The 11,267-nt window shown below is 31.3% G+C and overlaps 1 protein-coding gene across 1 annotated transcript in view; it reads left to right on the top strand.

Moving 5' to 3' along the window:
* The first annotated feature begins 500 nt into the window (after positions 1 to 500).
* LOC143051044 (uncharacterized) overlaps positions 501 to 11,267 on the top strand; it is a 28,887-nt gene continuing 18,120 nt past the window's right edge. The window contains exon 1 of the mRNA XM_076224103.1: positions 501 to 770. Coding sequence (XP_076080218.1) covers positions 713 to 770 — 58 coding nt within the window. The 5' untranslated portion in view covers positions 501 to 712. The remainder of the gene's footprint in view (positions 771 to 11,267) is intronic.

The raw sequence follows: 11,267 nt of genomic DNA, 5'->3' as shown, positions 1-11,267 counted from the left end.
AATTAGTAAAAAAATGTATATAACTTGAAATTTACAAAGTCTCAAGTGTGTTCATTTAATAATGCGCCGCTTCCAAGTAAATACTAAGTGTATTTCTAACAATTAAGTTTCTCTCAAAAGTCATGTGGTTTCAAATTATCTGGAATATTTCTACAGTACGTCAAATCCAATAAAAATGCTCATACATTAATATTGTAATGAACGACATATTTTCCGCGCTATGTAATAAAGAATTGATTTATCCTAGTCATAGATTTCATCACAGTTACCAAATTAAAGTTAAAAAAAGAGAAGATTTGCAACTCGATAACATCCTACATAAAATTCAAGTAGCGATTTACCTATGCTGTAAAAATCACGTCAAACTACGTTTCCTCCGAGATTAAACAAAGACGACCAATCAAAATTGGTTTTACATCAGCAGCAATGCCAATCAGATTGGGAGTCACTCCTTTTATTACGCTTAAATGTAACCAATTAAATAAAGTACAATAATTTTATTAAATCATTAGTGAAAGATAAAGGTGTATTACAGTACTAGCACCAGCGGGGGCGACATTTTACTGAATAAATTTGCTTACAATTATAGTTTTTCGAACACAGTACATTATGCATTTGAAAATATACAACTGAAGTCAACGAAATTTAAGAAAACTTTATTTTAACTGGACCTTTACATTCTACAGAGCTGTGACTTTTTTTTACTGTAACAATGGGAAGATATATTTTACAAGTTGTCATCTTAATCAGTTGTACATTAGGATTTACAGGTAAGCTTTTAAGAATTTTATTAGATTTGAAGGTAAGTTTTTAAATATTTTGTATTTTTTTATTTTAGGGGGGGGGGGTGTGTTTTAATTTCGGGACGAAGAATAGCAATACCAGCGTTTTTCATTTGCGTTTGAGTGTTTTCATGTGCGCAAAGTGATGTTTGACATAAATTCTATTTTCCATTTATATTCTATTAGATGTAACGGAATAAACAATTTCTGATGAAAAATAAATTCATATAATACCAATATGAAACGGTTTTTCTTCTTTCTTTTTTTTTGAGTTAAGGTATAAAATTTTAACTATAGTTATAATAAATATTTGCGAATATGTATACGTTCATTTTCTGAAGTCATAAAAATTAAAACGGAGAAGAATGATTATAGCTTTTTGTCTTTAGGAGAAACGAAAATATTTTTGTGTACAAAAAAGTCACGATATCAGAACAAAAATTAGTTGACTTTCACCATCATTAAATAAATTTTCAAAGTTTCTTCCAAAAGTTATGCTGAGTGTAACCTTGCATGATTTTTGGAATCAAATTTTAAATGTACGACTTATATCAACTAACACTAAATATCCTTGAACTGTGTAACAGTCACTATTTACCGTGTGATTTTTTTTGTCAGATTTGTGATATAATTGCATACATCAAATTTCTTATTATATCTGGATAAACAAAATATGACAATAATATAGATAACATTTCAATTGATTAAGGTCAGAAACTTACGTTTTATATATGATGAAGCGTCACTTCACCAGGCAGCACAAACAAGGAATGTATCTCTTGGTAGTTTTTAATTTTCTCAAAATAGTAATTTGTAGGGCTTAGAACGACGAATGCGTTTATCAAACTCATGATGACAATACATATAGAAGCACAATTCGCCGTTTCCGACACTGACTGGTGTATTCTGGGAGATATGTCAAAAAGCATACACCAAACATGTTGCAGTGTCCAACAACGTATTTTGCAAAGGAAATTCGCCAAATGATATGAATTGGAGTGAGAAAATTACCCATAATCTTTTAAATTCCCGGAAAAGGCGAATAAAAAACGCCGCATAACTATTATTTCGGATAAAGCGAATCAAAAACGCCGTACAACTATAAGGTCAGAAATAGCTAGAATATCGGAGGATCTTGACGGGGTAAACAGTGCATTGAATGCTAGACAAAAAGTGAAAAATACATCGAAAAAAGGACAGAGAAAATTTTGGGGTGTTTAAATATAAAGAATAGAGAATTATGGCTTCCAAATATTAAAGAATACAGAAAATTTACCAAAATGAATTTAAGGATACAGATATGAAGGACCCCCCCCCCCCCCATCAAGAAAATTATATCGACTCGTATTTGTTATTGCAGTATGTACAATAATTGTACGCTTAAATTGTTAAAATTTGGTAACAAAATCACACATAAACAAATTTATTATTAGAGAGAAAAAAACAAGAGGAAATCTTTTATTAAATCAATTTGAATTCAAACCTCTGTGTGAGTTAAAGCTTCGAGTTATCCTGTCTATAAAATGGTTATTCAGTACTGCGTACTTTTTGCATCGTGTTAGGTTAACGGTTGGTAATGGGGTGTTAAGGTGTCAGACCACCAATTAAAAGTCCCTATCTGTTCAACCAAATTTTGCAATTTTCATAGCTTTCTAAATTTTTTATCTTAAGTTTAAAGTCTTACAAACCAGGTATGTCCTGAATCGTACAGGTATCACCTTTCTTCATGCCAATTTTCGACATACCTTTAAAGCCATATAAGAAAGAAGAGACCTTCCGAATGGATGTACCACTAAAAATAACCCCTGGTTTTCTTGAAATCTTAAATTAGTATACTATGGAGCGCATTAATCCTCAATTTTTAATTTAAACTCATAGACAAGTTAATTTGGGCTCAAAATGGTCTTAATATATTTCTCTTTCACCAAAAGTTTCATTTCTGCAAATTAGTTAGGTAGTTTAAGTAAACAATGACATCAAATGCACTATTTTTTGTCCCGAGTAGGCCTACTTTTACGTTCTAAATTTGAGGGAGTAATTGGTGGTCTGACACCTTAAGCGCGGAGTTGAATGTCCAAATAATAAAAACGTAGAATTATTATTATAGCTTTTCCACGTAGAGTAAAAAAATCATTTTTTTGGTAAAAAAAAAAGAGTAAAAATTAATGAGAAAGAAATTTAATAATTCACTTCATTTCAAATTCCATCGTATTTGCACTTCAATAAAATAAATACTGAAAAGTGGCTTACCAAATAAAAAAAATGGACTTAAAGAATAAAATGAGAGAAAAACGGACAAACACTAAAGAAAAGAGATAAAAAAGGGACGGGTGAAAATGTAAAGAATAGAGAATAATCAGCAAACAAATAATGACTGTAGAAAAGGTGGCCAGAATAAAATAAACAATACAGAATGAGAACCTTAATTAGTGGGAATCTGTTTTATCAAGTATTATTTCACGTAGAATACACCAAAGCAATTACTGGAAACTTGCAATCGTATATTTATACTGTTTGTATCTGGTTTTCAGATATTGCTAAATCATTCGGATCATGTAGTATTTACAAAAATGTAACTATAATACATATTATTATCTCGAAAGTCATTTATCTGTCCATTATCTCTTTGATATATTCTTTTTATTCAGGTTGTTTTCTTTTATTATAAACAATACGGAATTCGAATCTTGTAATTAAATTATTAGAAATTAGATATAACAATGAGCAATTACGCTTCCTATTTCAAGTCTGAATCTTTTGAAAGTTTTAATTCTACGTTTCTGATTAAGAAGCATCGAAGCTTTAATAGAATCGGGTTAGCATTGAAACAAGTGGTAACATATCTCTAAGGAGCAAGAATTCAAAATCTTCTGACAGAACAATCGTGAATATCAATAAAAACAAAAGAAAAAAAATCATATTTCCTTACGATTCAATCCATAACTGCCTTTAATGCTACTGAATGAATTCCCTTGTTTTAAAATAAAAATGTATTTAGAGATATGGGAAGTCGATCACTTAAATTAGTGTTCTAATTTGTTTTTAACGCCTCAGTGATCTCGCGCTCTCTATTACATCGAGAATCGACTTGAAAATTGGCCAATGCTGTAAGCTGCTATATACCGAATTGTAGGCCAATATTTACCCCTAATGTACTCACTAGTTTATTTAAAAAAATAATACTATCGACAAAAACAGGAAAACAACTCGGCCTAATTTGTTTTCTTCCTGCTTTTTTTTTCTAAATTTGTAATAACATGTATCTATTATTATGATTTCCAACAATGGACGTAAACTTTCTGTACAAACATAACTGCTGTCGACACGGGGAAGTATGCAATTATCATCCGCATCGAAAAAGCTCAAAATTCAGGGAATAATCTATTGTGGTACGATGTAGTCCTGCAATGAAATTGAAGATGGGACTATTTTCTTTTGCATTGCAGGAAAAATCAACAATTAGGCCAGATTAAATACAACAATCGTGCAACATTCTAGAGAAGACTTTTATTTCTTTTTTGATTGGTGTTTTGGGAATTTTTTTTATGTTTGATCTATAAAAAGTACTTGTTTTTGTGGCTTTATTTCAACTTTAGAGATAATGTAATATGTCTAGTATGGGGAACTCTGAAATGGCTAAACATCATTATAACGATTTGTGCACGTGCACGTCCGTACATTAACAACAAGAAAGGTTGGATTTGCAGAATAGAAAAAAATGGGTCACCAAAGTAAAAACTAAAGATAAAATGGGCAACCAAATAAAGAAAAGAAAAATTTGTAGGAAAATCAAACACTGTCGGCCCGTTTTCTTCCAATCGAAACCTTTAGAACCTCGTTATGATTATGATACATATTCTATAGACAAATAACTCTTAAGAAATCCGAACGATTACACGCAATTTTTTGAAAAAAACAAAGATGTATGATTGTAATGCAATTTGGCAGGTTACGACAATTTTGATTGGATGACGTCTGCCAGATATTCCACGGTTGACGATCTGAGTCATTGGCAACAATGTTGCCCAATTGCTGTCGGCGTATACGGGATATTTGAAATGTTCAATTTGGAACATTTTAGAGTATTGCATTAGAACAGAAATAACAATTATACTTTAGGTTGAAAACGTAAATGTTGGTGTTGACGGTAGCCGGTAGCATCTCTTCAAATACAGTACTGTTATTCTTTGAATGGAAAATTGAAACAACACGTTATAAATTTTATGAGTCCAAGGAACTTTTCTTGACTTCCTTTCATCAAAGTCAAATATTTGAAAGCCAAGGATGTAAATGGACAGAACACGTTGAAGAACTAAGCACCGCTTATAAAAGAACTTTAAAAGATAGCCAAATCCATGCAAGCCCATCTTTGACTTCTGGATTTGAAACCTTAGTTTCTAAATAATTTCAAAATTCATAAACGGAAAATTTTAGATAGTGAGTCCTACTGACTAATATATGACCAACATAGCTCTAATAAAAAAAAGCCTGTTTAATCTTACTATTTAATGTAGTTCAAATTTGCCTAAAGGAAGTTGCAACATAACAGAGAGGCGAATGCTACCAAAGGGACATATCTTGAGAGGTTCATGATTGACGCGTTCATACATTTTAATCCATTCGCACTTCGGCGAAGTTCACGATGAGGAAATACACTATTGCTGCTGAAAAGAAGCACGTTTGTTCGTTAAAGTGCATTACACTGTTGCTATTTCTCATAATTTCAGTTATTAAAGCTTTAAAAGGAAACAGATTTTACAATAAATAACTGATATCTTTATTTTCTTTGTATACACATCAGTTTTATTATCAAAAACACCAAGCTGACTGAGATCATTTATGAAATAAATTTCCTGGAGGTTGATTTGAAGTGGAACTGTTCGTATTGTGCTAAAATGGTTGTAAAATGTTAAAAAAACGAATCTATAAAAAGGGACCGTCTTAATCACAATTCGTTAATCACGTGACGCTTCTAGCTAGAAATTATTTATTTCCGTTCGATATGTCTTTGTTATAGCAGTCTTTATGCTAGAATATATGACAATTTTCAATTAAATGTTGTCTTGAAATACCGACAATAAAATATCTAACTACTTCATTATTACTCTAACACGAGTTTGTCATTAGGCCACGACAACCAATATTTCGTTGTTTTTTTTTGTTAACATTTTAAAATCATATCTGCTATTTATCATCGAATCTGATAGTCATGCAATGCAGTCATGCTTTGATAGACATTGGTTTAAACTAAAACTGTTATAACAAACATTCCGAACTTCGCTCTCACTCCATATGGAATTTACTAATCCCATATATATCGTATTAGGTCACTAGCACACTACTATGTAACTAATAATGCTCTCTCCTATCGAAGGCATACAATATGCATGGCTGTATGAATTTGAGCTGTCCAAAGAAAGAACTGATAAAATTTTAAGCGTGAGACTATTAAAATGAGTGTTGCTCATCTTTCACACGTATATTTAAAAAAAATGCTACTTAAAATCCATATTTAATTTTCATAGGTAAAGATATTCTTTACTTTGTAAAAACATAAACACCACCTCAATTGAAACCACTATGGTATCCTTAACCTGAAGTTGTACTTGCACACTTATATAATAATGGACTTTTGACATCAGCAAATACAATTTGCCATATTGTGTCTGCTAACAATAACAATTTGTCATGAAAATTAATGTAAAAGTTGACACGGCTAGACAAACGAATGGCGCTTATTTTGAGAAGTGCACGAACGGAATGTTTATTCAACACTTACAGTTCAAGGGTTAATCTGCATGCACAAAACTGTTGCATAAGTATTTGCTTCGAAATACTTGCTAATTTATCAAGTGACAAAAATGCTTTGAATGTCGCTGTTTCTAACCTATCCCAGGGCATAGAAATTCGTGCAAGCTCAACCCATTTTTTTTTTCATTAATTGATACAAACATTTGGTTCGGAAGTTTGGTTGTACGTAAAATGTATTTCAAACGCACATCCATTTGAAAATAGATACTCTGCCACATCGAGTGTTTGTTTTTGTTATTTTTCTCTCTGTTTTGTATCTATCCTAATCGGTGACCCTTTTCACCTTTTATATAGTTTGTTATGCTATTGTACTTTCCCTGGTTAGGGGAGGGATTTTGTACCAATAAATTGGTTAAACCAAGTCACATTCTGTATATGCCTGTCCCTAGTCAAAATCAGGCAATTTACTGGTTGTCGTTTGATTTGCTGTATATCATATTATTTTGTTTTTCGTTCATAGTTTTGAACATAAATCAGGCCGTACATTTTCTCGTTTGAACTTTATACATTTATCATTTCGGGGTCATTTATAAAATTACGTGTAATGACTATGCGAAATGGGTTGTGCTCATTGTTAATTGAATTTCCTATTTGTCATTTTGTCTCTGAGGTCTCATTGACAATAAAACATATCTTCATAATAAATGTTTATAAAAATTATTTGTCTTTTTAACTTTTTTAATATCGGGAGTCGCTATATTTAGATAATTTTTCAAACTAAAACATTGTCAGCCATTGAATTTCCTGGTTTTCGATTTTCAAATTGAATATTTATCAGCTTATGTACTTGTTTTCTTGAAACATTTGAATACTTTTTTCAAAGATGGTTGGTTAAAAATATCAATTTTACATGCAAAATGTTATTGATCTTTATCAGCACCCCCAGGACAGTAGGAGGCATTTTGTATTCCGGTCATTGATTCTATGTTTTCGTCCGTTCATCCGTCTATGCTCGTTATGGTGGAATTTAAGGTGGTACCTAAGACTACAGGGAGAGTAAAAATCAGCTAAAAGTTGTAATAACGTTGTATAAAATCTTTGTATTGAAATATTAAGCTTCTCAATGATAAAACTAGTGTTTTATAACTGCTATATAACCAATGAAATTTTTCTGATAAAGTGGTTGGTTCAAATTTTTAGAAAATTTTATATTTTTGTGAAATGTCCAAGGTAAATATTTTGTCAAAAAAATTTGAAAAATAAACGAGCGAAATAAATAAACAGTATTCGAATATTTTTTTCACAGTCGAAAGACTGATCTTTGTTTGAAGTTTTGTTTTCTTTCTGACTTCTTAAAATGAGTTCAAGGGAGCTGTTAGTTTCAATGCAATGATGCCATTCATCTGTCTCTTTTGATTGAATGATGTCCCAAGTAAGAGCAAATAAAATAGAGAATAGAGATGGGGAATATGTCAAAGAGACAACAAGCCCACCAAAAAGCAGAAAACAGCCGAAGGCCACCAGAGGGCCTTCAACACAGGGAGAAAACACAGCACCCGGAGGCGTGCTTTAGCTGGCCCCTTAACAAACATTTCAGTGAAAATTGACTTCATACTAAACTCCAAAACATATAAATGAACTACATGCAGATTGGTGACTGACTTATTTTTGTTTCTGAGCAGAAAAACTCTTAATAATAAGATCCTTTTTGTAATTCAGCTTCAAAATTATCATTTTCTTTCCTGGTTTAATAACAATGAAAATTTTACCATTCAAGAACAACAAGTATCAACCAAAGGTTCAATAACAATGGTAGCGTAGCTATGATGACGGTTACTGTATCTTTAGAGTTGACAACGTTGCTATTTACAAAAATTTCATCACTCAAAAGAAACAAGTATCAACCAGAAATAGAATAAGTTTGTCGCTTTTATGACGGTAGTTCTACTCTTTTCAATCATTGTTTGTAGGATGTCCCGTGTAGACAGTGGAAGCAACATGGTAATTTCTAACAAAGAAACTGTTGGAAATTTTTTATTTCATTTATTTTTATTCAAAGCGTTCTACTGATATGGATCGTGTATTCAAAACATTGTAGTGATTTGGATCATTAGTGGTGCAATAAAGTGATGATTTAATGCCCTATACGTCTTTGTGTAAATTTTCATGTGATCATATCTTTAAATGTATTGTCCACAATAACGGAATCATTTACTATGTTTACCTTGACATTTGATGGCAAATGGTTATTTACAGAAAAAAACTCATCTTACTGTTTACAAACAAACCGACCGAGTTAAGTAATATACGATACACAGCAGGATTTATACTTTGTGTGTATAATGGTACAGATGTCTTGGGACACATAACTAAACTAAAGTACATCTAGTCAATCCAGTTAAATATCACGATAAGTTTTATTTAATGAACAAATTAAGAAAATGTCAGAGAGGAAATAAAAAAATCAAAAAAAATCGAGGGCACAGTACCATGGTACATGTTATACAATTAACAACTAATATACTTTAGTAATGGGGTACACAAATAACAACCAACAAACACTACCTAAACAACACAGCTCGAGATAGGTAAACAGTTCTTTTTCCACTAGTCAGACAAGTTAAGGAAAGCCATTCTTTTAAAAGTTGAAACGACCTTATTGAGCCTCCTACAGTCTAGGACAACGTTTATTTCTTTAATTGAATTGTTTACAATAACACATAAGTTAGCTATATAATTGTATAAAAAAGTTCTTCCATTGAAATCGTGTCGCTTTGGGACAATAGAACACATATTGCAATCTGCTTTAATAGTTTAATAAGACACAATGCTTGGAGCGCCTGTTACTGTATCAGTTCAGGACATGTATACGCCAAATAAATCAGCTCATAAAACGGGGATTTGTCCTAATGTAGAATCATTTGTTTTGTGTCAACACGAAAGTGTTCTCGCATGCAAATATTGCAGGTAAAACTACAAAATCACTGGAAAGTCATTTATTGTGTACCTACATACTTTTAATGCATTTTTAAGAATTTTCCAAATCAGTAGCATCATTAGTCATACATTGTTAAGGAAATTTGAAGATTGTGGCGGATTTATTTATACAATTTTGAACTCCGGTACGATTCAGTGCTTTGCATTATTATCGAGACACCTGTATGGGTAAACAACGTAAATTAGTGTCTAACATTGTACCATGTTTGTATAGTGTAGGAAATTTCTTTTGGTTGGTGTATTTTAATACAAATACAATAAAGGATCTGCTTACACTTTCAGAGAACACAATAACACCCTAGGTTTCAGGCGGGATTACTTTTTGTCGTTTTGTGTTTATTTGCCATATCAATGTTGTCGTTTTTTTTCGACTGATGAGTTTGAAGGTCCCGTTTTTATCAGGTGGTATTGTGTGATTGCTATTAAGTCAAATTTGTGTTTGTTTAGGTTTTGTTTTTTGTTCATTGTGAATTTAATTAGAAAACATGTAAACAAGTCAGTAATAAAATTCCTTTGAAATGATGACAGAAATGAAGGATTTGTCTATAACATTTACGAACTGGTTTTCTTGAAGAAAAAAAAACCTGACAAATCGTGATTTTAGTCGTTTTAATTTTTTTTACAAATTCCTGTAAAAATGAAGCGGAATTTGAAACATCTTCATCAAAACATGGTCTTACAAGTTAACAGTTATATTCCTTAAAATAAAACAGTATCAGTCAATTTATTTAATGGTTATATCTGTTTTAGACCGCATTTGTTTATTAGCAATAGTTAACAATGTAGCGCGTGTCATCATCAATGTAATTAATGGAAAATGACGGAAAAGACATGAATAAAAATGTCAGAAATCGATCTGAAGGTAATTACCGTGTAACAAGACTTAATTAACGGTAACAGTTTACCTGGCGTTGAGATTAACGTAGTCAATTTACAAAACGATGACATCTTCATCCAGTCTATCGATTCTTATCGATATTTAAAATTGACATTTCTCAAAAAGATCAACTCGGTTATTTAAAATGATAAAAATCAACATTTATGGTTGACTGGGTCGATTTTTATCAAAATGAAAATGCAATTACAAATATTTCCTTTTAGCAGTCTTTTAATCATCGACATCTTGAAGTCCGTAAATTGTTTCTGTTTTTAGTTTTCAGTTCTTTGAGCATATTTAAAGACTCTGGTGTGTAGTCGATACGAAGAATTTGATGTACTTACTTTTTATTACTTTCATGTTAAAAGGAGCCTCAAACTAATAAACATGATTGTCAAATATATGAATTTATAAAAGTTAAACGACAGAAAGGATTCCAAACACGTGTTCGCCATGTGTCATTGACTTCTTGCAGTATAGCCGATTCTGTTCAGACACACAAAATTAACGTCCTTTTATCACAAAACGCATCATATATGTTAGATAAAGTACAACAGAGGTTGAAATAGCTCTAAATGTTCCCTTACAATTATGTTAAGTTTGATATTTTTTTTTATTTAAGATTTACAATGTATTAAGATTTTCTACTTCCTGCTGACTGTTTTTTTGGGCCTAAAATTTCAATTAAAATTATGTCATCAGATTTTATGGTTCAGTAACCACCAATAAAAATAGAGTCTTTTAAATCCCACTAATGACCAAATTAATTTAAAACTTAATATTACAGAGCACCGTAATATCTGAATTTAAGTACATAACTTGAATTCTGTACAATTGAATTTAATAACCCGTTACACTTT

This window comes from Mytilus galloprovincialis, chromosome 11 (genome assembly GCF_965363235.1).
Source record: "Mytilus galloprovincialis chromosome 11, xbMytGall1.hap1.1, whole genome shotgun sequence".
NCBI classification, from domain to species: Eukaryota; Metazoa; Mollusca; class Bivalvia; order Mytilida; family Mytilidae; genus Mytilus; species Mytilus galloprovincialis.
This window is presented reverse-complemented; position numbering and strand designations above follow the sequence as displayed.